Raw genomic sequence first — 27804 nt, forward strand, 5'->3', positions numbered from 1 at the left:
TGGTACTTTGTTAAGCAGCATTAAATAACACAAGGGGAACATCCTTACTTGTAAGAATTACATCATCAAGTTCAAAAAATGAGAGGGGGTCATGGCAACTTACTCTCGAATGGTTCAGAAAAAAAAAGTTCGGTACTGTTCTTACAACTTTTTTATACATCTGAGATTATTTCAAAATAAAAACTTTAAAAGATACCATACAGATTTATCATTAATTTTTCAAAGGCTCAACATAAATAGCATAAACAGCAAGCAGCCACTGCTATCCTATATTAAGTTTTTAAAAAATAATTAACTATTAAGGGCCAGTGTTCTTTTTTTTCCTTCTTCCAGGATTATAGCTATTATGTATAATGAAATAAGATAAGTCTCACTTCTTACACCCTGAAGTCACTTATATGGCTCTTCCCTACTATCAAAGTATGCTTGCCACTACCAGAAGTCAAACAATCCATATATAATGGACATGACACCATAGGATTCCTGCCCTTCCAAATGACCAGCATCAATGTAAGTGTTAGGTTTTTTTTATAAATTTAATTTTAATTTTATTTTTTAAAAGTAATCTCTACACCCAGCATGGGACTCCAACTCACAACTCCAAGATCAAGAGTCACACACTCCACTGACTGAGCCAGGCAAGCACTCCTACAAGTCTTAGTTTTTAGCATTAAATCAAGAAATAATGGGCTTTCAAATGCAATAAGTATGTATGTGACCTTTTTAGAGCTAATTCAAAGAAACAACTGAAAGGCATATTTTAAACCATGGAAATGTGAATATGTGAATATTATTAGATCATTAAGGAATTATTATTCATTTTGGTTAGGGATAATAATGTTATAATAGTTATATTTTAAAGAAACCTTGTTCAACATACATACAGAGTGAAATAATATGCTATTTGGAATTTTCATTAATACTCTAGAAAACAACAAAAATTCATAAGGTACACTCGTCTAAAAGTAGTGAGTTTAGGGCAGCCCCAGTGGCTCAGTGGTTTGGCGCCGCCTTCATTCTGGGATGTGAATTTGGAGACCCAGGATCGAGTCCCACGTCGGGCTCCTTGCATGGAGCCTGCTTCTCCCTCTGCCTCTCTCTCTCCGTGTCTCTCATGAATTAATAAATAAAAAAAATATATATAAAAAATGTGAGTTTATTTAAATTCATTTTTACATTCTAAGGGATGTAAGTGACTAAGGGATAATGAAGGCTATTTTGAGTAAATTATGTTATTAAAAGAGCTATTATACATTAAAGAGTTTTTTAGGACAAAAAAAAGTTATAAAGTCAAAAGACAACTGACAAACTGGGAGAAAATATTCACAACACATACCACAAACAAGAGGCCAATATTCCAGTATATAAAGGGACAGATAATTCAAAACATGACTTTTTTTTTTAAGATTTTATTAATTTATTCATGAGAGACACACAGAGAGAGGCAGAGACATTTGGCAGAGGGAGAAGCAGGCTCCTTGTGGGGAGCCCAGTGCGGAACTCAATCCCCAGGACCTCAGAATCACAACCTGAGCCAAAGGCAGACAGATGCTCAACCACTAAACCACCCCAGGTGCCCCCATAATGACTCTTAAACAGGAAAAAGTATTCAAACTCAAACACAGAACAGCTCTAAGGTATCATTTCTCACCAGAGACTGCCCAGTTAAAATATAGGACAATTGCACATTCTGTTTGTGAGGCTATGGGGAAAATAAACACTCTACACTGCTGGTGGGAATGCAAATTGGCACAACTTTCCTATGGGCAATTTGGCAATGCTAACAAAACTACATATATATCTGCTTATCTTTTCCTCCAGCAAATTCTACTTCTAGAATTCTACCCTGAAAGTATACCAACAACAATACAAAACACACATGGTCATGGTTATTCAGTATCTTTTTGTAATTGCAGAATACTAGACACAAAGTGCCCAAAGAGTGGTTGAATAAGCTATATATCTCCACATAAGAGAGTATTAAGAAGCTAAAAAAATAGGAAAAAAACAAAGATGATCTCTTTGAAGTGCTGCGGAGTAAATGCATGAAGGAAAATGCAAAAGAGTATCTGTAGTGTGCTGCCCTTCATGTATGAAAAAAGGAGATAAAAGGAAGTACACATATCTGTTTATTTGTGCAGAAGAAACATAGCAAGGATAAATTAGAAAACTAACGAGATTGGTTACCTATAAAGGGTAAGTGAGGGGAGAAAAGAATGAGAATGGGGTGGCAGGGATGACGAGTGAGTGATACTTTGAGTTAACCTTTTTATACAACTTTAACTCCCGGAACCACAGTCATGTTTCACATACCCTTCACCGACTCTCCTGAATACCACACACACACACACACACACACACACACACACACACACACACAATTTTCTCTCTCTCTGTCTCTCTCCCTCTCCAGCCCCCCAGGAGGCGGGAGAACCTAAAAAAAATAGCATACAGACACTAACAAATAAACCTAACTATTATAAATGAGACATACAATCACCCTGAATGAGGTAGGGAGAAAGAGAACGAAGCTAAGTTAACAGTAATCTGATGGAATACTGCAAGATTAAAAGACAAAGAGCTGGACGGAACTACTGTAAGCTAGCTAGTGAGTGTTTCTCACAGAGGTTAGCAATTCTGAAACTACGTTATGTGCATATTACAAATAAACAAATAAAGGACTACACTGTAGACAAATTAGCCAGGTTTCTCACTGTTGGAGAAAGAAATGACAAATAAGGAAAGGCGGAGGGCTGGAACTACCCTGTCGTGTTTCACTGGAATCCAAGCTATCAGTGCAAATGCAGTATAGCCCTGTATATATACGTGTTAGCTAATATACATACAACTCCTATTTCTGTCCATTGAAAGAGTCTAGAAGCGACATCTGGGGAGCATAACACTTAAGTTTTTATTTCTAAATCTCATTCTCCAATCAAAGGAACCAGGGCTCTTCAGAGAAGTAGCTGATACTTGGCCTGGGATGTAGAAATTACTAGACAAGCCAGAAATATTTTGTGATGCCAGAAAGTAAAGAAGTACTTAAAAAAAAAAAAAGATGAGGCCTATCAAAAAAACAATGGAACTAACCTTAAGAAGTTCATTATGGGGGCACTAGAGTGGCTCAGTGGTTGAGTGTCTGCCTTTGGCTCAGGTTGTGATCCCAGGGTCCTGGGATCAAGTTCCACATCAGGCTCCCTACGAGCAACCTGCTTCTCCCTCTGCTTATGTCTTGCCTCTCAGTGTCTCTCATGAATGAATATATAAAATCTTTAAAAAAAACTCACAAAAACCCCTCCCCATGGCCAAAACAAGAATAATTTGAGCAACTAGAGTTCACACTGATATAATCAATTAAATAATAAGTGGAGACAGGAAGAAAGACATAAAAAACCATCAGGCAAACATCACATTAATAACTGCTGCAGGGGTGCCCGAGAGGCTCAGTCAGCTGGGCGTCTGCCTCTGGTTCGGGTCATGATCTCTGGGTCCTGGGATTGAGCCCTGTGGGCTCCCTGCTCAGCAGGGAGTCTGCTTCTCCCTCTCCCTCTGCCCCTCCCCCTGCTCATGTTCTCTCAAATAAATAGAATCTTAAAAAAAAATGTTGCAGAAAAGATCCACTGAAGGATAAAATTGAGCAAAACTTTATAAACAGGATATCTGCAAAGCCTTAAAGCATCTTTCCTCAAGGTATTTATTAACTACAAAGGGAAAGACAAAGAAAGCCACAGAAACCACCTTAACCAGATGACCAAGTCAACATGATCAATAATTAGACATATCCACATCATGATCACCATGAGATGATGCAATGGGGACTCATTTCTGTGGTATTCTTCCAAAGTATGCATAACCTTGGTCTAATCATGAGGTAAAGTTAGACACTTACTGAGCAATATTCGACAGAATCCCTGATTAATAGGATCATGAAAGATATACAAGGACTGAGGAACTGTTAAAGGCTTCAAGAGACTATGGAGAAATAATGAAATGCAATGTAAGATCCTCAAGAATAGGCATTAGTGAGGAAACTGGTGAAATGTACATGAAATCTTTTGTTTTGTTAATTGCATGTTCCAATGTTAACCTCCTGCTTTTGATAACTGGATTATCAATCGTGTAAGATGATAAATAAATAAAAAATCTTAAAAAAAAAAAAAGGGCACCTGGGTGGCTTAGTGGTTGAGCACCTGTCTTTGGCTCAGGTCATGATCCTGGGATCCTGGGATCAAGTCCTGCATTGGGCGTCCCACAGGGAGCCTGCTTCTCCCTCTGCCTGTGTTTCTGCCTTTTGTGTCTCTCATAATAAAAAACAATAAAAAATCTTTAAAAAAAAAAAGTTCGTGTAAGATGTTACCATTAGAAGCTTGGGGAGGGATATATTAAAGCTATTTTTATAACTTTATTCTAAGTTTAAAATTAGTTCAAAATAGGAGTGCCTGGCTGGCTCAGTTGGCAGAGCATGCAACTTCTGATCTTAGGGTTGTAAGTTTGAACCCCACGCTGGGTATGGAGATTACTTAAAAATAAAATTAGTTCAAAATAGGAAGTTTTAAAAACACACTCACACACACACACACACGTATGCATTTATATAAATGGCTAGAATTTATAGGAAGAGACAAACAAGGAGATTCTTTTTTTTTTTTTTTTAAAGGAAGGAGATTCTTTCTTGCATGTTCTAGCTGAGTCCAGCTAGAACTACAGGTGGGGGTAATTGACATTTTTCTCTCATTTTAGGCTGAACAAAGCTGAGGACAGTTTTCAAAGTACCACCTGCGTCCAACATGAACATTAATACCTTACATACCTCGATCATGTAGGGCTAATAAAACCCGTTCATATAAGCACGCTCTGTAGAGGTCTCCAGGAATAGGCTTTCCTGCCCAGCAGTCAAGTTCAAGCTTCTCAGGGTCAGGGGCATGGGGATCGGGCTCAGCTAGAATATACCGATAGCCGTCTTTGTTAAACGGGTGTTCCAAGGGGTAGCCATGAGGGGGAAGGCGCTGAGCAGAAAACAAAGGGTCACTGCAGAAAGGAAAAAATAAAATCAAGAAACTAAAACTCCCTCTAGCTCAAATGCCATCAAATCTGTAAGAAGGACATCTGATTTGTTAGATTTCAAGAGGAACACATGCAAGGTCACAAATGTTTTCCATTGCTCAAATAGATGATCCTGCCCTCTGCAGGCAAACCAGGAAAAGATTTGCTTTTAAATTTAACGAAGTGGTTTTGGTCAAATTACTCTCTAGTCTGTAGGAATATCTTTGAAACAGAGCCAGTACTTCATAAGGGAGAGAAAGGGAGAAGGAAACAATGACAATTTCCTTTAGTATATTAATTACTATTAACTAATGACATAAACTCAGAGATATGAGCACTTACTACCTTGCCAACCTAAATAAGACCAGGATTTATTGAACAAAGCAAAGGGAAGAGGCACAGCAAAGATGAGGTAAAAGAGCTCAAGTTCAATATTGGGTCTGCTCTCCCTCTCCCCAACCTACCCTTTCTCGAGATGTCCTACAGAACTTAACTCCACAGGATGCTGCCCCAGGGCTGATTTTAACAAATCTGTAAATCAGGATTCCTAGCCTGGGATTATTTTACCCCTCAAAGTGCTCAAGATTTGAGAAAAATGAACAGGCTTTTTAATCTCAGACACCTGAGCTAGTGTAGAGTACAGTTCTTTTCCCTCTGATGGACTGTGCCAGCACCAAAGAATGGTGTAACAGTGGGAGCGGGTGTTCTGCCCACCTCCGGGCCTTCTTGGTCGTCCCTGTGGTCCCTCCATCCTGCTGCTTGCGCTTAGCTCCTCTTCCTTTTCCACTGCTTCCTGCTGCAATTCCCCCTTTGAAGAGAAGGCAGATCACTTTCAATGAGTTGTGACAGAAGCTTCCCAGGATATGGAAATTCCATGGAGACTAACACTCCTGACGTGCATTTGTGTAACACCACACACAGGAGGATTTCCTTCCTGAAAGCACAGTGGGTTTTACCTTGGTTCTGAAAGAGTCTGCTGAGCTTCTCACAGCTCAGAACACTGGGCTCTGGTGGTAAGCTCAAAGGAACGTAGCACTGATAACACCGGTATTACATTTTCAACCTTCCTTTCTTAATAAACTATAACTACAAGTACACTTTCTGAGGATGTGACACAAATGCATTTTCACTCATCCAGATTCCAAATACCCACATCTAAAAACAATTGCAAGAGTAACATTTTTTCCCACCCAAATCAATACAAACATTCACAAAGAATATCCTCAGTATAAGGAGATGTTCACTCGCTTGAACTGTGCATGATATATTCCATAAACATAATAAAGGCACAATATCTGCTAAAGCACTTAACTAGAATATCCAACAAGACAAAGGTACATAAAACATAGAAAACAGAAACGGAAATACTAAAAAGGTGTTTCTCTCCAGTGCTACTAGGTATCCACTCCAGTTCCACATGACACAAGTAGAAAGGCTTTAAATTTAGCAGGCAACTTTTACAATTACTGTGCCAATGTATAAAATTCAAGTTAGATTAACCTAGCTTGTGGAATTAAGAGCAAATATCAATAGACAATTTATATATGTCATACAAAAATTAATTTAGCTACATACTCAGGCCACAAGGACTCCTACCTAGTGATTTCTGAAATAGGTACTTTGAAATCCTTGTCCAGTTCTGTCTTTCCTCTCAATTTGTTTTTCCATCTGCCAGAAAATGTCCCTGAACTGCAGGAAAACACCTTTATGGAAACAACTACATAGAGTACTGTATCTTAATTTGGGGCAAGCTTGGAAATTATCAGCAGTTCTGCTGCAATGAAAAAGATCAAGACATTGAGAGCAAGTCATATTCTGCACATACAGGACCAGATTCACACAGAACTTCCTTTTATGAACATATCAGGTATTATTCCTATTTTTCATAACAAGGTTTAATGTTAAACTGTTGCAACATCCATTATCTCTAGTTTGAGTTACCCTAAAAAACTATTAATTTTTAACTGTTACTTGTATTTTGATTAATTTAAGAAAGAAGTTTTAGATCTACCTGAAATAAAGCTACTAAGGGGACTGCTGGCCATGTTAGGCAGAATATGACAATGTATAAGCTTTTAATTACTAACATTCAACTGGAACTATGGTTTCATATCAAGTGCTATTGCCACCATTTTCACGATGCTTTAAAATTTCAACTTAGTTTTAGCTTCTACCACAACTCAGCAAAAAGCATTTTCCAAACCACATAATACTTAAGTCTGAGAGGCTGAAAGAAGACAGAGGAGGAATTCACCTCCAAAAGAGGCTCCACCTGTAAGAACAGAAGTGGCACCATGTATTTGTCAGATTTTAAACAATTAAAAGGGGAAAAAATGGTGTAAAAAGATAAACAATATGCTTAGCTATTTCCAACCCATCTTAGAATATTAGTAACAGTGGAAATGATTACAGATTTAAGATGCTATTGGACAAGTTAATGACACCATGTGTTAGCTGAATAGCTAGCTACCTCCCAGCTACCCCAACTTTCATTAGATTACCATTAATCCTGAAGGCCATTCCTGTCATTAGGTGGATTACTGATAGAAAAGCATCTATAGTGAGTGATCAGTACAGAAATGCTGTCATGGGAATAAACTAAAGTTTCAGGGCAAGAAAAATGAGAAGATGGGCAAAGGAGTTCTGTTAAATAGAAGCTGAATTAGGAGTAAGAGCAGAGAGCAACTGAATCTACATTAGATGTTAGTGATGAGGATACAGACATACAGACAGGGAATCTAAAATAAACACAGTAAATCTAACCTTAAACCTGTATGTTGTCTTATGCTAAATCTGTTTCACTTAAGATCAAACTATGGTGTAAAGGGACAAAAAGATCTCCACTACCATCTGTCTAATCTTTAGCTAGCTTCCAAAAACTGAGTTCGGGACTGTAAAGCCTCTGTAAATATCCAGTTAAGAGTCAACCCAAAGGATGCCCAATGCTAGGCATATTTGGATTCAACAGCTTACAAGTGTTTCATCAAGGAGACATTTAAACACTTACCATTTAGAGTCCCACTTGTAGACACAGCACTGCTTTGCTTTTGGTTGTCATAAGCAGGACCAATGTTACTAAGATCCTAGAGGGAAAAACATATTCAATTATAAAGGCTATATAATCAAACCACTCTGGCAATGCTCAAAAAACCAGGAAATTCTAATAGCATGTGAATTAAAACTGACAACCCTAAGAATGTGAATCAAAACTGACAACCCTGAAATTTGCAGGGTCCCAAACCTGGATGCTTCAGAGAACAGCAAGTAACAAGTGTGAAGTGGGCCAAATGTAAGGATCACAGTGGTTAAGAATGCATTGGGGGTGGAGTGGTGGAGGGGGGCAATGGCAAACAGCAGTGCCTAAGCCTCGTTTTCTCAGCTCCCTGTGGGAATTCAGGCCCATTGTAATCAGATCTTTTAGAAAAAAAAGACAGAAATCTGAATTTCTAAAATTGGCACATTAAGTTAACAAATGCTGGACTCATCTACTCTAAGAAAACTGACTGATTTATGAGCCTGTTTTGCAGAAGCTGACTGATCAAGGATAAGGCTAGCTAAGACTGGAGCAAACAGGGAATCCCTCCAAATGCACAGAAAGGACAAAGAGCAAACAAAATTAACCTCTAGGAGGACATACCCCCAGGTGCCCTCTACCTCATCATCCTGCGCTGCTATTTTTGGAGCAAATGACCCATAAACAGGCTTGATTCCTGAATGCACATGCCCAGAAAGGAGGACACCTCCTTTTGTCCCTTTATCAGTTAGCATATTCCATTCAACCTACACACCACTCCCTGACATCCTGACTCCTTATGGTTAAATACACCCAACCCCTATCCTTCGAGAAAGCAGATCTGAGAAATTTTCTCCCATCTCCTTGCTTGAAACCCTGCAATAAAACCCCTTTTCTCTGCTATAAAACTGGTGTCAGGTTTTGGCTTACTGTACATCATTGGGCAATGGACCTGTGTACAGTAACACTTCTGTGTGAAACCCTGAATTTTCGGGACGCCTGGGTGGCTCAGTGGTTGAACACCTGCCTTTGGCCCAGGGTGTGATCCTGGAGTCCCGGAATTGAGTCCCACATTGGGCTCCCTGCATGGAGCCTGCTTCTCTCTCTCTGCCTATGTCTCTGCCTCTTTCTGTGTGTCTCTCATGAATAATAATAAAAAAAAGAAACCTTGAATTTTCAATGCTGACTGATCAAACATTTTTTTTTGATAAAGATTTTATTTATTTATTCATGAGAGACAGAGAGAGGGAGAGAGAGAGAGAGAGAGAGAGAGAGAGAGGCAGAGACACAGGCAGAGGAGGAAGTAGGCTCCATGTAAGGAGCCTGACGTGGGACTCGATCCCGGGACTCCAGGATCACACCCTGGGCGGAAGGCAGGCGCCAAACCGCTGAGCCACCCAGGGATCCCTGATCAAACATTTTAAGGCACAGCTGAAAGATGTGGCTTTCTGCCACACCAAATGTGACCTCTGCCATTGTACAGAGTGGAAATTCTCTTTTTCCTCATTATGCTAGATACACAACACAAATTCTTTTTTTTTTTTTTTTTTTAAGATTTTAGTTATTTATTCATAGATATGCAGAGAAAGAGAGAGAGAGAGAGAGAGGCAGAGATACAGGCAGAGGGAGAAGCAGGCTCCATGCAGAGAGCCCGAAGTGGGACCCGATCCAGGGTCTCCAGATCACGCCCTGGGCTGCAGGTGGCGCTAAACCGCTGCGCCACCGGGGCTGCCCCACAACACAAATTCTAATTCACGACAAATTTTTCTTGCTAATATAAAAGTTTTTAAGAGTAAACTTTGAGACGGGAAGAAAATTAGAAGTAACTCAGCACAGCTTATTTATGATACAAGTGAGGAAAGTTAAAAAAGATAAAAAGGATATGCATAAAGCCATAACATTAAGGGGAAGAGCCAGAATTAAAATGCTAGTCTCCTGGTTTAAGGCAAGGGCTCCCTCTTCCCACATATAGCAGAAACCCTCTCTTGGAGCCCACAATGTGAGAGGCCTCTAGTGGCAGTGGCAAACAGTAAAATGTTAATAAAGCCCAAATCTCAGTCTCCAAATCAAAAGGAGTACACAGTACCTGATCCAAAAGTCCAAATTTGGGGTAATCTTCTTCTGGGTCCTTACTCCCGGGATCAGGATGTTCCTTTACTAAGAATACATCTCTTTCTTTACTCTAAAAGGAAGCAGTATTTTAGCATTATTGGAGATTCTATACTTCAAAGTGGTGCTGAATGGATGATCAACCAGCAACTCCAATTCCTAAGTGTAATCTCCCAAAATGATACTACTGCTTTCCCCTCTGATTAGAAAATTAACACAAGACCATCCAAAAATTCAAACAGAGAAACTTGAAAAAATGAGAGCCAAAGTCCTTCAGAATCCTCACCTATCCCTCCACCTCACAGAGATAAGCACTGTTAACAGCTTGCTGTTGGCTTCTCCCCAGGTGCTCTCTTTAATTCTAAGGACAATAATGTTTAAAACAGTGTTACTTGTTTTTGTTTTTAAAGCAAAGGAAAAAATAGTCTGCAATGTCAATATAAAATTATACTTGCAAAAGTACAGTAGAAAAGATTTCAGTGTCGTGTATAAAACAACCAGGGTGATATTCACTTTAGACACAAATTTGTGACTGTGTGAAACCTATTAAAATTTACAATTAGCGATACCTCACTCTCCAAGAATTAGAACTAAGTTTTCTCATTTTCTTAGTCATCACATTATTTCAGTGAGACTTAAACAAATTTAATTCTTACAAAGAACACTGACTTCCAAAATGACGAGTCTAATCATTTTAGTCTACTCACCATCGTTTTAACAATGTTATTTGGCCAAGTCATTTTCCCAGGTCTCTGTCTGGTCGTCATGCACTCCCAGTATTTATCAATAAATGGTATGATATCCTAATTTTTAAAACAAAATATATTAAGATTTCTACAGTTGCTTTCAGTTATACTCACAAAAAAGGAAAGAAAACTGCAGCATTTTCAAAGACCTTGTCAGAACTGAGAGAAAAATCCACATTTAGTCTTTTCATGATTAAACAAACACATAATTGCATGCAAACAACATATAGATTGTGAGGAATTTCAAATAAGCATATACATATCTTAGCTACATAGGGCTTACAATCTAGTTGGGAGGGAAAGATCTTCCTCTACCCCATTCTCTTAGGTGCCATTTGGATGACTCCCAAATCATTCTCTCCTGAGTTCTTGTTTCTGCTTCTGACATCTCTATATGGATACCCCCCAGGCACCTCAAACTTCTTATAGGAAAACTATAAACTTTGGAGGGTGCCTGGGGGGCTCAGTTGGTTAAGCGTAGGACTCTTGGTTTTGGTTCAGGTCATGATCTCAGAGTCATTAGATGGAGCCCCAAGTCCAGCTCCCGTGCATGGAGCCTGCTTAAGATTCTCTCTCTCCCTCTTCCTCTGCACTTCGCCCCCACCCTCTAAAAAAAGAAAGAAAGAGAAAACTAAACTTTGTATCCTACTTCACAAATCTGCTCTGCTGATTTTTATTCTTGCTCTTAATGCTCAGAATCACCTATTACCTAGAATCACAAGCTAGAAACCATGGGTCATCTTTGATTCTTCTCTTGTGTACAACTTTTACATCTAAACCAACACCAAATTAATTCTTAAGACTTCAGAAATTCTCACCAATTTAGTCTACTTTCTATCCCCACTGCTTTGATTGTAGTCCTCACCAGTTCTTGCTGGCGTGACTAAAATAATATCTGAGCTTGATCTGACATTGGCCTTCCCCCATTCTCACCATTCTTCCAAAGTCCACCAGAGTCAGAGTCAACCACTAATACCTTCCACCAATTAGTTCCATGAAAACCAAATTTTTACCAAAAGGAACCAGGGTTGGGGCACCTGGCTGGCTCAGTTGGTGGAGCATGTAGCTCTTGATCTCGGGATTGTAAATTCGAGCCCCATGTTGGGTGTAAAGATTACTTAAAAATAGTATCTTTAAAATAAATAAATAAAATAAATAAATGAACAAACAAACAATACAATAAAAGGAACCAAGATTGAATCAGGGAAAGTAGAAAGGAAGTCTGGAATATTCTGCTATTACAGAAAGAAGAGTTCAAAAACTGATAGAGACATATCAAAAAGTGTAAGGAGTCAGCAGTCTGACACTGGTCAAATCCAAGCACCAGAATCAGAAATCCAATAATGGACTATAAAAATCCATAAATCTGGGGCACCTGGGTAGGTCAGTCGGTTAAGTGTCCATCTTCAGGTGGTGGTCCCAGGGTCCTGGGATTGAGCCCCAGGTTGTTGGCTCCCTGCTCAGTGGGGAGTTTGTGTCTTCCTCTGCCCCTCCCCCACCCCATCTGAAATAAGTAAAATCTTAAAAAACAAAACAAAAAACATAAATCCACAGTCATACTTAAAAAGAAATAAAAAAAAGGATGGACAGAAAGGAAAACTCTTCTTTACAGAAGAACTGCAAGCAATAAATATATTCTTTTTCACAGCAACCATTCTATTAACTGATTCAGGCTAGGATAATCAGTGGTTGCTAAAATCACTGCTTGAAAGGGTTCAAACAATACATTCACACAATCCCAAGGCATCACCACACAGATTGCTTAATAATTACAAAGAGAAAAGGTCCCTTTACAATGGAGAAATCTGGCAGAGACCTCCTCTTTACCAAAGTAATCAAATTTAGAACCACTAATGATAAAACAAACCAGTATTTTATGTCTCTTGATGTGACACAAGGAAAAATGTACACTATGTACATAATATTCTTGCCAAAAATGTTTAACCTGAGAGAATCAGTTGGTTAAGCATTTGACTCTTGATTTTGGCTCAGGTCATGATTTCAGGGTTGTGAGATCGAGCCCTGTATCAAGTTCCGTACTGGGAGTGGAGCCTGTTTGAGATTCTCTCTCTCCCTCTCCCTTTCTTTGTTCCTCTGCCCCACTTCCCTCTCTAAAAAATTAAAAAAAAATAAAAAAATAAAAGTTTAACCTGAATTCAATCATGAGAAAACAATCAGATATAAATGCAACTTGAGGAGCATCATGCCAAACAATTAAGATCCTCAAAATTTTTGTCACAGCAGACTTGGGTGCCTGGTTGGCTCAGTTGGAGGAGCATGAGACACTTAATCTCGGGGTTGTGAGATGGAGCCCCACAGTGGGATTAGAGATTACTTAAATAAACTTTGCAAATAAATAAATATATGTATATCATAGCAGACTAAAAAACAAAGTAAAATAAATTCAGGAACTATTTTAAAGACAAAAAAGACATTATAGGGATGCCTAGCTGGCTCAATGGGTAGAGCATGCGATTCTTGATCTCAGGGTTGTGAATTCTAGCCCTATGTTGGGTGTGGAGCCTACTTTAAAAAAGAGAGAGAGAGAGAGAAAGAAAGAAGGAAAGAAAGAGAGACATTACAACTAAATGTAATGTGTGATCCTTGCCGGGATCCTGGATAGAGGAAAAAGCTATGAAAGATATTAAGACAATAATAACAGTAAGAAAATATAACTATATATTTTATATAAAAAATAAAAACTTTATATAAGTAGACAACAGTATTACATTAACACTAAATTTTCTGAGTATGATCACTGTATTATCATTATGAGAAAATACTGGATATAATGTTCAATTTAGTCTCACGTAGCTTAGAGAAAAAATATAGACAGGATGATAAAGTAAATGCAATAAAATATTAACAACTGGGAAATCTAGGTAAAGAATAAACAGATGTTCACTGTACTACCTGAATTTTTCTATACATTTGAAAAATTCAAAATAATTTGGGAGGAAAAAATAAGAAAAAAAACCCACAAAACAAATCTAATCACAACACATCTTTAATGCAGGAATAAAAAGAAGGTGAGCGGGCTGTCTATAGGACTAGATCCTAATTTCTATTCAGTAGAAAATCCCTTGCAGGTCTGATCCCAACTACACTGGTCTCACCAGACACCCTATACAAGTGTCTTTCAAACTGTAGATCGCAATCAATAAGTTATAAAATCAATTTTGCAGATCAAATCTAGCCCTGCCTAGAACAGGAAATAACAGAGTACAGAGGGAAAAGATCAGAGGATAAGCACTGTTTGGTGAAATTTTTGTTTCAGTTTTTTTTTTTTAAAGATTTATTTATTTATTTATTTACAGAGACACAGAGAGAGAGGCAGAGACACAGGCAGAGGGAGAAGCAGGCATCATACAGAGGGAGAGCCTGATGTGGGACTCGATCAAGGGTCTCCAGGATCACGCCCTGGCCTGCAGGCGGCGCTAAACCGCTGCGCCACCGGGGCTGCCCTTTTGTTTCAGTTTTAAATGAAAAGTAGGTAGGTATAAAAGTATACTAGGTACAATGTAAACTCCACATTCTAAAATTTATTTAATTTTATTTTGTCACCATGAATCACAGTATAGGAAAGACTCATGGATGGGTTAATCATCTAATTTTGATTCCTGACTTTCATTGTGTGGTTCTGCAGTTTAATAATAGGATAACTCATTTAAATAAACTCATCCTCTTCCTTCTGACAAAATCTGTACTAACAATCCATACAAATAGTTAAACTGAGCTGAGAAGGTTCCCCTCAAGATCTGATTATTACTTGCAGGATAGTCAGTTGTTACTTCTATAATGCCAACCAAAACTATTTAACAATTCACCCAACTAATAACTAAGCCAAATGACATAATTTGCACATACTAAGAAGTTAGTAAATCACATGAAATAAGTAACATGTAACTACTGAATCTACAGTAGTATATTCACAAAAATTGGGGGGAAAGTACTTATTGTTAAAAAGTATATTTAGAAGTTCCACCTAATTCTCTGGCATAACTGTGCAATTACATTAATTTCTTCTCTACCTTATCTTTGGAGAACATGGTTTTCGGATGTTCATCCTGTGTTCGGGACTGCCATGTTAGGTTGGCCAGAGCACTAAGGCACATTTCCTTCAAGTCTATCAAAAACAAAATAGAAGAAAAAGTTATCTATAGTATTATCTATTACCAAAAGAATATTAACCTAGGTGGTCCACAAATTAGCAATTACAGCAGCTAAAAGTAGAGTCATCATTAATCTGAAATGGACAACAGCCATTACTCAGAGCTAAATCTGAACTTCTACCAGCTACCAGGCAGAGGTTTCTGATTCTGCTACGTCCAAATCCCTTTTGTTTTGCAGCTAACCAGAGAACAATTTTGCAGCACTCCATAGTTTGTTCTTACTTGCTTGCTTCCGGAGGAAATAGGTATTCCCACTATGATGGCACACATTGCAGTGAAAACTATAGTTGGTCATGAAAGGTAGACAGGATCTGCAGAACAGCCAGATTAAACAGATTAGTGAACTTCTCAACACACATTTCTTTATGAGAAGTAAATCAACAGAATCAACAAGAATCCCTTTCTCACAATGAAATTAAGGGAATAATATTAATATACAATTACAACTTAAAAAGGTCATCAAAACCAAAACAAGGCTTGTATTTTTACAAATAGATGGATTTTTCTGTTACAAAAATTTAATAAGACATTATCTACCATAGTGGATAATTCATCACCAGGAAGGTTCTCACTGGGATCTTGTCCAAGCTAGTTTGTTATAGTATTTGAGCACCTAAAAAGATTATCCTAGGCCAGTTGTGGAAGACAAAGCAGGCTCTTTAAATACCTTTATATATAAATATTTGTATGTAAATGATATGTAAATATAAACAGCTATATAAATGTTCGTATATAAATTTTATTTAAATACTTAAATATTTATTTAAAGTGCCAGTAACACTGTTGGAAAGGGCAGAGAGAAACTATGACAAGATTAATTAAAAATGTAAATAATTGTGGTGCCTGGGTGGCTCAGAAGGTTGGGCATTTGACTCTTGATTTTGGCTCAGGATGTGATGTCAGGGTTGGGAGACCGAGCCCCGCATTGGACTCTGTGCAGAGCGTGGAGTTGGCTTGAGATTCTCTCTCTCTCTCTGTCTCCCTCTGTTCCTCCCCCTGCTCTCTCTCTAAAATAAATAAAATCTTTTTTAAAAATGTAATTATTCAAGAAAACAACACACAGTCACAAAACATTACTTATCTCATTATCAAAGGAATCCTACAGATGGTAATTAGTCTATTAGAGTTTTAAGCATCCAAGTAGTAACTTCAGATTTAAGAGAAAATATTTCTGGAGGACATAAGTTATGAACTGGATTTGGGAAGATGAGTTGGTTTTCATTTCTCTAGGTGTGAACTATGTATAGAGATGAGAAAGGGCCAACTAGGGGGCAGAGAGGCAAACTGCTGTTAAATAAATTTGTCTCAGAGAGGGGATTTGTCAGGGATATGGTTAAAAGAAAGAAAAGTAAAAAGTAAGGCTTGATAGGTAGGAAGTGCAAGGAGCCAGGTATAGCTGGATATTTTCTGTGGGTAATACGAATTCCTTGAAGGCGAAGTGACATGGTTAAAATTCCAAGTTGCATGACAGGATGGGTCTGAAGAAAGAGATTACAAAAAGCAAATGTATGTAAGATGTTTTTTTGGTAGCTCTAACAGAAGGTAAAGAAGGCCTCACTAGGGTGAAATTAATAAAAACAGAAAGGACAAGCCCCTACACAAGAAGAGAAAAAAGTTGGTAAAGCTTGGTGACTAATGGAGGGGGGCAGGAGGTGAAAATTCTACCTACTAAGGGTGCTTATATCATGAAGATGAAACCTCCTAAGAGGGAAGTTTGGGGCAAGAGAAGACTTGTCTGTTTAAAGGCAGACAGAAAGATGCCAGAGAAAGGGAGAGATTTAAAAAAACGATGGATACTGAGGATATAACTGAGGAAACCAATGCATTAGAGAAAGAGGTGTGGTAGGGACTGCACCCAATGACTGGAAAAGTAGAGTACAGGGAGACCTTAGTCTTAAAAAGGAGAAAAGTAGGGCAGCCCAGGTAGCTCAGTTTAGTGCCGCCTTCAGCCCAGGGCCTGATCCTGGAGACCCAGGATTGAGTCCTGCATCGGGCTCCCTGCATGGAGTCTGCTTCTCCCTCTGCCTGTATCTCTGCCTCTCTCTCTCTCTCTCTGTCTCTCATAAATAAATAGTTAAAAAAAAAAAAAAAAAAAAAAAGGAGAAGGGTAACAGAAAAATAGGAGACTGGTTTAAGTTGTAAGAGAAGAAATGAAAATAAAAGCAGGATAATTTTGGATTCAACTGAAACTTGCTTGAGATATCCTCAAAGAGAAGCTTCCAAAAAAAAAAAAAAAAGAAAAAAAGAAAAAAAGAGAAGCTTCCTGAGTGTGTGTCTACTGTCACCATTCAAGAAATAAACATTTCTGTGAATGTTTAGATTGAGTTCCCTTGCCTTTACATTGCTCTCAAACCCTTTCTGTTCAACAGCCCACTGTGACAAAATCACCTCAGAAAGTAAAGCCTCAGGGTGCCTGGGTAGCTCAGTTGAGAATCTGCCTTTGGCTTAGGGTTGTGATCCAGGGGTCCTGGGATCGAGTCCCACATTGGGCTCCCCATAAGGACCCTGCTTCTCCCTTTCCCTATGTCTCTGCCCCTCTCGGTTTCATGAATCAATAAATAAAATAATAAAACAATAAAATAATAAAATAAAATAAAATAAAGAAAGAAAAAGAAAGAAAGAAAGAAAGAAAAGAAAGAAAAGAAAGAAAGAGGGATCCCTGGGTGGCGCAGCGGTTTGGCGCCTGCCTTTGGCCCAGGGCGCGATCCTGGAGACCGGGGATCGAATCCCACATCAGGCTCCCGGTGCATGGAGCCTGCTTCTCCCTCTGCCTGTGTCTCTGCCTCTCTCTCTTTCTCTCTGTATGACTATCATAAATAAATAAAATTAAAAAAAAAAAATTAAAAAAAAAAAAAGAAAAAGAAAAGAAAGAAAAGAAAAAGAAAGAAAAGAAAAAGAAAGAAAAGAAAGGAAGAAAGGAAGAAAGAGGGATGCCTGGGTGGCTCTGCAGTTGAGGGTCTGCCTTTGGCTCAGGGCGTGACCCAGGGGTCCTAAGATCAGAGTCCCACATCGGGCTCCCTGCATGGAGCCTGCTTCTCCTCCCTCTGCCTCTCTTTGTGTCTCTTGTGGATAAATAAATAAAATCTTTTTTTTTTTTTAATTTTTTTTTTTAATTTTTATTTATTTATGATAGTCACAGAGAGAGAGAGAGAGAGAGAGAGAGAGAGAGAGGCGCAGAGACACAGGCAGAGGGAGAAGCAGGCTCCATGCACTGGGAGCCTGATGTGGGATTCGATCCCGGGTCTCCAGGATCGCGCCCTGGGCCAAAGGCAGGCGCCAAACCGCTGCGCCACCCAGGGATCCCCTAAAATCTTTTTTTTAAATAAATAAAAACTTAATAAAAAAAGATAAAGTGAAGCCTCAAACTACAGATATGTAGATAGTTGTTATTTAATTGAAATATAACATGTTTACAGCAGCCTTTTTCCTACCCTGCTGGCTCACTTCCTCCATCTCAGCTGTGAAGGGTAATCTGTCCCACCTAGGTGGGCTTTAGGTGTAACTTCTCAAATTCAGGTACAAACTGGTTTTTACCAAAACTCCAAACTGTGCTTTGATTCTTCCCTAGATCTCCCTAAATTATCCCTCTGGTAAATTTCCTTTCCTAGGCTCTACTTATCCAAATAAACTCTCCCTGGCCAAAGCGGCCCAATTTTAGGTCTTGTCTGTCTAGGTGACCAGCTTTGCTTATCTTGTATATTCTCCCTATAGAGCCTTCTACCAAGATCAATTCTTTCTTCCAGATCCTTCAGTATTTTTTTTTTAACATTCTATCTTAGGTCATCAATCACATGTTAATTAGAACATTAGCATTTCTCAGTGGTTGGGTGTCTGCCTTTGGCTCAGATTGTGATCCAGGGTCCTGGAAATAAGTCACATTGGGCTCCCAGCCCTGAGCCTGCTTCTCCTTCTGCCTATGTCTCTGCCTCTCTGTCTCTCATGAATAAATAAAATCTTAAAAAACAAAAAAAAGAACATTAGCATTTCTAAAACCCATTATAACTTTTTAACTAGAAAGCATACAATAAATTATAAAGGAAGATATTTCTTCACAAATCCACCCAATGAGGAAGAATTTCATAATAGTCTTATTTTGAGACAATCTAAATTTACTTGCATAATATGGACCATAAGGAACACCACAAGAGCTAGCAGAATTATTTCCATAGACAGTGGATCAACATCAAGCACTTGCTAGCTGTTTACTGAATCCCTACAATAAAGCAACAGCCTTTTATTCTCAATCATAAAATGATTTTAATTCATTAGAAGAGGTAAAAGATTGGAAATATGTTGAGGAGTAAACACAGGATACTTAAAGGGAGTGAGTTCAAGAAGCCAAAAGGAAAGAAAAAATGGCTCAAGCATGAATAGGCACAGGTCATCTCAAATTTTTGACAATAGGCTTTGTCTGTCATACACACCAACCCTTTCCCCCAAATCCATTAACACTGAAACAACATTTAAATGATACTGTCCCATATTTGTTTATATACTGCTTCACAACTGCACAGCTTTGTCTCCCAACCAAGTAAGGTCAAAGCAAGGATAATACTTAACGTTGCACCTATTTGGTCTGGGCCCTCAATAGGTAGGAAACAAGCCCAGGTTATTAAAACAATTCCTGATTCAAATTCTACTACTCACTGAACAGGGGTTAAAAGACATAGGAAATATGCTTTTATGTTTGCCTACAAACTATCATTCAGCTGTTGAACATGTTGACATTTTTTTCACAAAGCGATTCTCAAGAGACCACAAAAAATACTTACGAGGTATCTATGCCAAAGGTGTCTGCTGTGAACCATTTCGTACATATCCCACATTGCAGCTCGACCTCTCCCAACTGCCGGCCATTCTCTTCATCCACCGAGCCAGCCTGAGTATCCATCACCTCTGAAGTATCCCCAGCACCTTCCTGTGTCCACAGAGCAATTATAAAATCAAGTTAGTTGACCCAACTGTATTTCTGAGTCACTTAAAAACTTAAAAAACAAAACCTATTTCGCCTTGCATACATCGAAAAAGAAGTACTTACTAGTGTATCTTTTCCATTAGAGGATTCGGTCTCCAAACCACCACCTACATCAACTGAATTTGCATCCCTACAAGATAATGAAAGCACTCAAGTAAGAATTTTCAAGAGAAACAAACCTCAAAGTGCCTATTTCCAAAGATAATAATCAAAGTACAGCTGAACTTCACGCTCCTACAGCTTTTTTCAACTAAGCCTGTTCTCAGCCTGGATGCCCAGGGTTAGGAAGAATATGGCCTAGACAGACGCAGTCCCATAGGGCACAGGGAAGCCTAATCTGCCCTTACCAAAAAATCTACACTGGATGGAATTGGTCCCCGGGGAGGTTCGCAGAGATGCAGCTCTCCGACTCTGCTTACAGAGGAACCGTTACTTCTTCCAGTCCGGCAATCCAAAGTGGTTTCTTCTCTGGGATATCTGAGGGGTTCCTGCTCTAAGAGTAAGCTACGAGCCCCGTGCTAGGGTGCCAGAGCAGGGGAGAGAACAAGAACCTGGACTCTCACAGAGAAAGATGTGAAAGGGGGCGTAGTTTCAGACATAGTTCAGAGGGGAGGGCCAAGGGGACGGGCCAAGCGGCGGGCGGGACTACACTCCTCGAGGGGGCAGGGCGAGCCGTTAGCAGCAAGACCTAGGTTCGGAGGGGGCGGGCAAGAGGGTTCCTCGGAGCCGCGGAATTCTAAGAGGGGTGGGCCTCCATCCCTACATCCTCCTCGGGCCACAGGACGTCTCACCCGCTTTCTGCCTCTCCAGAACTAGGTTCCGCAGGTGGAGCAACAGATGCCCCCTCTCCAGCCGGGGCAGTTGCCACTGCTACCACCGGTTTTATCTCCCCTTCTTCCGCCGTTGTTGCATTTGCGGCCGCTGCTGGGCCGGGTCCTGCATCTACTCCGGGTCCGGGTCCGGTTCCCGCCGCCGCCATCACTGCCGCCTCCCAGGGTTCTCGCGAGAATCCTATCTCGGTCTCGCGTGAGTTGCCGACTGGCTTTGTAATCTTCAAACGGTAAAGGCTCTTGGTGGGTCCACCGCTTGCCTGAGGAATAGGCACTCCCGGACCACTTTAAGGGCGGGCGGGCGGGGCGAGGTGGGCGGGGCCTCGGGGTGTGGCCTGCTACGGACCCAGCAGGGTGAAGGCGTCGGAAGCAAGAATACTGGTTGGCTTTCTTCTAAGACTTTCTTGGCCAGATACTGTACCTTTTCGTGGCCAACGCTGGAAGTCACCGCGCAGATGAGGCACCTTGAGAGGCAGCTCGAGGTGCCCAAGGACTCCGAAGGTTGTGGTGTGCACTCGAAACGTTCCTCCCCGTGAAATGTGGAAATGTCTTCTACAAACACCGACCAGGACTCGCTGCCCCACCGCAGAAGCTGTTCGCTGCCCTGCCCTCGAGGTCTGCCACCTTGTGCACGCCTAGCCTCGACTGTGTGAGTCTAGAGCCCCAGCTGCACGGGCGCGGACCGGAGAGGGGATGTGGATGGAGCATCCAGACGGAAGAGGTGCGCCGCAGTGCGTGTTCTGGAAGCTGAAGCCCGCCCGAGTTAGGAAGTCAGATGCTAGAGGACGCAGCGGTTGAAAGAAGATTGGCCTTGGAGAAGGGAACAGGTGTCCAGCAACGGTAAGAACCCCAGAAATGGGGCACCTGGGTGGCTCAGTGGTTGAGCGTCTGCTTTTGGGGGTCCTGGGATGGACTTCTGCATCGGGCTCCCTGCGAGGAGCCTGCTTCTCCCTCTGCCTATGTCTCTGCTTCTGTCTGTGTCTTTCATGAATAAATAAATAAAATCTTTAAAAAAAGAAAGGAAGTTGAATCAATGGCAGTATTGATAGGTGAAATCACTGGAGTAGTCTCATGAATAAATAAAGTCTTTAAAAAAACAAACAGTACTTTCACAGACTCAAAGTATGTCCCCCAAAATATTTATTTATTTTTTAGAAAATATTTTATTTATTTATTCATGAGAGACAGAGAGAGAGAGAGTGAGAGAGAGGGGCAGAGACACAGGCAGAGGGAGAGACAGGCTCCATGCGGGAAGCCTGATGCAGGACTGGATCCCAGGACCCCGGGTTCATGAGCCCAATGCAGATGCTCAACCACTGAGTCACGCAGGTGCCCCTCCCCCCAAATATTTATTACCTATAGTGGTGGGTTGTTTTTTTTTTTTAATTTTTATTTATTTATGATAGTCACAGAGAGAGAGAGAGAGAGGCAGAGATACAGGCAGAGGGAGAAGCAGGCTCCATGCACCGGGAGCCTGACGTGGGATTCGATCCCGGGTCTCCAGGATCGCGCCCTGGGCCAAAGGCAGGCGCCAAACCGCTGCGCCACCCAGGGATCCCCCTATAGTGGTGGTTTTAACACAGGGCCAAAAAACTTTGGTACGGCTTCCTCTAGGAGATAGAGCTTGAATCCCACCTCTTGAGTGTGTGGGCTGGACTTACTTGCTTCCAAACAGTAGAATGTGGAAAAGGAAAATAGTAATTTTTACCATGGAGAAACTGGCAGGCACCACCTTAACCAAGTGCTCAAGTTTAACACCACCAGTAATAAATCAGATTAATTTCATTTGCTCCTTGATATGATGCAGTGTGAAGGACGGACTTCATCTCTGGGATTCTCCCCCAAAATCCCTAACTCTGGTCTAATCAAGAGAAAACAGCCAAATCGAAATTGAGACATTCTAGAAAATACCTGATCAGTATGCTTCAAAACTGTCAACATCATGAAAGAGAAGGAAAGACTGAGAAACTCTGGAGGAGACAAGGAGATGACTACTAAATGCAGTGTAGTATCCTGGATGAGGTTCTGAAACAGAAAAGGGACATTAGTGGAAAACTGGTGAAATCAATAATGTCTGTGGTTAATAATATTACAGCAATGTTAATTTTTAAAAAAGATTTTATTTATTTATTCACGAGAGACACAGAGAGAGGCAGAGACACAGGCAGAGGGAGAAGCAGGCTCCTCACAGGGAGCCCAATGCGGTACTTGATCCCCAGACTCCAGGATCATGCCCTGAGCCAAAGACAGATGCTCAACCACTGAGCCACCCAGGCGTCCCACAGTGATGTTAATTTTTTTTATTTCTGATCAATGTACTATGCTTTAAGATGTTAACATTAGGGGAAGCTGGATCAAGGCTATGTGAAGGAACTCTTTGAACTATCTTTGTGATTCTTGTGTAAATCTAAAAGTAATTGAAGATATAAATTTAAAAAACTGATGTTAGGTCACAATGTGATTTGGCATAGAACTTTGAAGGAGTTCAAAGAATTGAACAGATTCAATAAATCTGTAGCAGATTCAATAAATCCTAGATGGGAATCTGCTTGTTTATGTAAACAAAAATTGTCAGCTCTTGCATATATAAAAAATTGAAAAATAGAATAGTATTGATGCTAAACTGTCTTATTCTAGCAGTGGTGATACTCATCTATGGATGTAAATCAAAGAAATAAATAATCAGTCTCATTAAGAGTTTTATCTCCAGGGATCCCTGGGTGGCTGAGCAGTTTAGCACTGCCTTTGGCCCAGGACCTGATCCTGGAGACCTGGGATCGAGGTCCCACATCAGGCTCCCTGCATGGAGCCTGCTTCTCCTTCTGCCTGTGTCTCTGCCTCTCTCTGTGTCTCTCGTGAATAAATAAAATATTAAAAAAAAATTATATCATCAATAAAATTTTAATTTATGTTTATCAAAACTTGTACACTTATTTGATCAATTGAATTTTATGCAATCAAGGAGAAAGATTTTGACAGTAGAGCCTTAAGGTCACAGGAAGTTTTTAAAATTGTAATTTCAACTTTCATATATATATATTTTAAGATTTTATTTTATTTTTTTAAAGATTTGAGAGGGAGAGGGAAAAGGAGAGAAGCAGACTCCCACTGAGGCAGAGCTGATGCAGGGGCTGGATTTCATGACCCTGAGCTGAAATCAAGAGTCTGGAGGCTTAACCAACCGAGCCACCCAGGTACCCCTTAAAATACTTTATTTTTAAGTAATCTCCACACTCAACATGGGGCTCAAATTCACAACCGCAAGACCAAGAGTTGTATGCTCTACCAACTGAGCCAGCCAGGTGCCCCATTAACTTTTTTTTTTTTTTAAGAATTTATTTATTTATTCATGAGACACACAGAGAGAGGCAGAGACTGAGGCAGAGGGAGAATCAGGCTCCCTGTGGGGAACGTGATGCGGGACTGGATCCCAGTACCCCAGGATCCTGCCCTGAGCCAAAGGCAGATGCTCAGCCATGGAGCCACCCAGGTGCCCCACCTTCATCAAGTTTTATATTTATTTCAGAGAAGTATTATAGACTTTCTAGTATAAAAATAAATGCACAAATGTATTATCTGTGTATTGCATATCTATATGTGTATTGTGTTTTATGAGGGAAGAAGAACAATTCTGACTTTTTTTTTAAAGATTTTATTTATTTATTCACGAGAGACACAGGCAGAGGGAGAAGCAGGCTCCATGCAGGGAGCCCGACGTGGGACTCGATCCTGGGTCTCCAGGATCACGCCCTGGGCTGAAGGCAGGCACTAAATCACTGAGCCACCCAGGAATCCCTTTTCTTTTTTTTTTTTTAATGTCAGTAGTGACACATTAGATTGATTTGACAACCTCAGCAATTTGGAAAACACTGATACAGCATTGTTTTCAAAGTGCTGTGCCTGGGGATTGTGATCTGGGCAGCAACTGCATTTTATTTTATTTTATTTTTTCATTTGTTTTTATTTAAGTTTGATTTTGCAACATATAGCACCCAGTGCGCATCCCATCAAGTGCCCTCCTCAAAGCCCGTAACTCAGTTACCCCAACCCCCTGCCCACCTCCCTTTCCACAACCCTTTGTTTGTTTCCCAGAGTTAGGAGTCTCTCATGGTTTGTCTCCCTCTAATTTTTCGCAGTTCCCCTCCTTTCCTTTAAAATCCCTTTCACTTATTTCTTACATTACCTGTATGAGTGAAATTATATGATGATTGTCCTTCTCCGATTGACTTACTTCACTCAGCATAATACCCTCCAGTTCTATCCATGTTGAAGCAAATCGTGGGTATTCATCCTTTCTGATGGCTGAGTAATATTCTTATATATACATATATATATACCACATCTTCTTTATCCATTCATGTGTCGAGGGACATTGTGGCTCCTTCCACAGTTTGGCTATTGTGGACATTGCTGCTATGAACATTGGGGTGCAGGTGTCCTGGCGTTTCACTACATCTGTATCTTTGGGGTAAATACCCAGTAATACAATTGCTGGGTTGTAGGGTAGATCTATTTTTAACTTTTTTCTAAAGATTTTATTTATTTATTTATTCATGAGAGAGAGAGAGAGAGAGGCAGAGACCTAGGTGGAGAGAGAAGCACGTTCCATGTAGGAAGCCTGATGTGGGATTTAATCCCGGGACTCCAGGATATGCCCTAAGCCAAAGGCAGATGCTCAACCACTCAGCCACCCAGGCGTCCCTATTTTTAACTTCTTGAGGAACCTCCACGCTGTTTTCCAGAGTGGCTGTACCAGTTTACATTCCCACTAGCAGTGCAAGAGGGTTTCCCCTTCTCCACATCCTCTCCAACTTCTGTTGTTTCCTGTCTTGTTAATTTTCGCTATTCTCACTGGTGTGAGGGGTGGTATCTCACTGTGGTTTTGATTTGTATTTCCCTGATGGCAAGTGATGTGGAGCATTTTCTCATGTGCTTGTTGGCCATGTGTATGTCGTCTTTGGTGAAATATCTGTTCATGTCTTCTGCCCATTTGGATTGGATTTGTTTCTTGGGTGTTGAGTTTAATAAGTTCTTTATAGATCTTGGATACTAGCCCTTTATTTGATATGTCATTTGCAAATATCTTCTCCCATTCTGTAGGTTGTCTTTTAGTTTTGTTGACTGTTTCTTTTGCTGTGCAGAAGCTTTTTATTCTGATTAAGTCCCAATAGTTCATTTTTGCTTTTGTTTCCTTTGCCTTCATAGATGTATCTTGCAAGAAGTTACTGTGGCCAAGTTCAAAAGGGTTGTTGCCTGTGTTCTCCTCTAGGATTTTGATTGATTCCTGTCTCATATTTAGATCTTTCAACCATTTTGAGGTTATCTTTGTGTTTGATGTAAGAGAACGGTCTGGTTTCATTCTTATGCATGTGGCTGTCCAATCTTCCCAACACCACTTATTGGAGAGACTGTCCTTTTTCCAGTAGATATTCTTTCCTACTTGTCGAATATTAGTTGACCATAGAGTTGATTGCCCATTTCTGGGTTCTCTATTCTGTTCCATTTTTCTATGTGTCTGTTTTTGTGCTAGTACCATATTGTCTTGATGATCACAGCTTTGTAATATAGCTTGAAATCCAGCCTTGTGATGCCCGCGGCTTTGGTTTTCTTTTTCAATATTCCTCTGGCTATTTGGGGTCTTTTCTGATTCCATAAAAATCTTAAGATTATTTGTTCCAACTCTGTGGATGAAGTCCATGGTATTTTGATAGGGATTGCATTGAATGTGTAAATTGCCCTAGCATTGACATTTTTGCAATATTTATTCTTCCAATCCATGAGCATGGGATGTTTTTCCATCTCTTTGTATCTTCCTCAATTTCGTTCAGTAGTGTTCTGTAGTTTTTAGGGTATAGATCCTTTACCTCTTTGGTTAGGTTTCTTCCTAGGTATCTTATGCTTTTGGGTGCAATTGTAAATGGGATTGATGCCTTAATCTCTCTTTCTTCCGTCTAATTGTTAGTGTATAGAAATGCCACTGATTTCTGGGCATTGATTTTGTATCCTGCCACACTGCCAAATTGCTGTATGAGTTCTGGCAGTCTTGGGGTGGAGTCTCTTGGGTTTTCTGTGTACATATCATGTCATCTCTGAAGAGGGAGATTTTGACTTTTTCTTGACCAATTTGAATGCCTTTTATTTATTTTTGTTGTCTGATTGCTGAAGCTAAGACTTCTAGTACTATGTTGAATAACAGTGGTGAGAATGGACATCCCTCTTGTGTTCCTGATTTTAAGGGAAAGGCTTTCAGTTTTTCCCCATTGAGAATGATATTTGCTGTGGGCTTTTCATAAATAGCTTTTAAGATATTGAGGAATATTCTCTCTATCCATACACTTTGAAGAGTTTTAATCAGGAATGGATACTGTATTTTATCAAATGCTTTTTCTGCATCTATTGAGAGGATCATATGTATGGTTTTTCTCTTGTTGATGTGATCTATCATGTTGATTGTTTTATGAGTGTTGAACCAACCTTGCATCTCAGGGATAAACCCCAGTTGGTCGTCGTGAATAATCCTCTTAATGTATTGTTGAATCCTATTGGCTAGTATCTTGGTGAGAATTTTTGCATCCATGTTCATCAGGGATATTGATCTATAATTCTCCTTTTTGTTGGGGTCTTTGCTGGTTTTGGAATCATGGTGATTCTGGCCTCATAAAACAAGTTTGGGTATATTCCATCCTTTCTATCTTTCAAAACAGCTTTAGTAGAATAGGTATTACTTCTTCTTTAAGCATTTGATAGAATTCCCCTGGGAAGCACTGGCACTGGCACTGGACTTTTGTGTCTTGGGAGGTTTTTGATGAGTGCTTCAATTTCCTTGCTGGTTATTGGCCTGTTCAGGTTTTCTATTTCTTCCTGTTCCAGTTTTGGTAGTTTGTGGTTTTCCAGAAATGCGTCCATTTCTTCTAGA

The 27804-nt window shown here is 40.0% G+C and overlaps 1 protein-coding gene and 1 long non-coding RNA gene across 3 annotated transcripts in view; one reads left to right on the forward strand and one right to left on the reverse strand.

Annotated features, from left to right (window-relative positions):
* The window catches only part of ASH2L (ASH2 like, histone lysine methyltransferase complex subunit), a 34295-nt gene extending 10819 nt beyond the window's left edge, over window positions 1-23476 (reverse strand). Inside the window, exons 1-11 of one of the 2 annotated variants that reach the window (XM_025993599.2) lie at window positions 20850-23476; window positions 20122-20188; window positions 19856-20001; window positions 15306-15394; window positions 14943-15037; window positions 10873-10968; window positions 10143-10238; window positions 8051-8126; window positions 7298-7315; window positions 5758-5851; window positions 4811-5028 (exon numbers count right to left, since the gene is read on the reverse strand). In XM_025993599.2, coding sequence (XP_025849384.1) covers window positions 4811-5028; window positions 5758-5851; window positions 7298-7315; window positions 8051-8126; window positions 10143-10238; window positions 10873-10968; window positions 14943-15037; window positions 15306-15394; window positions 19856-20001; window positions 20122-20188; window positions 20850-21037 — 1183 coding nt within the window. In that variant the 5' untranslated portion in view covers window positions 21038-23476. The remainder of the gene's footprint in view (window positions 1-4810; window positions 5029-5757; window positions 5852-7297; window positions 7316-8050; window positions 8127-10142; window positions 10239-10872; window positions 10969-14942; window positions 15038-15305; window positions 15395-19855; window positions 20002-20121; window positions 20189-20849) is intronic. The other variant, XM_025993601.2, reaches the window with a different exon arrangement.
* Window positions 21229-24460, forward strand: LOC140599660 (uncharacterized). Its single transcript, XR_012002558.1, has 2 exons — window positions 21229-21728; window positions 23957-24460. It is a non-coding gene; the product is annotated as an uncharacterized lncRNA (long non-coding RNA).
* The last annotated feature ends 3344 nt before the right edge of the window (window positions 24461-27804 follow it).

The sequence above is a fragment of the Vulpes vulpes genome, chromosome 7 (genome assembly GCF_048418805.1).
Source record: "Vulpes vulpes isolate BD-2025 chromosome 7, VulVul3, whole genome shotgun sequence".
Classification (NCBI taxonomy): domain Eukaryota; kingdom Metazoa; phylum Chordata; class Mammalia; order Carnivora; family Canidae; genus Vulpes; species Vulpes vulpes.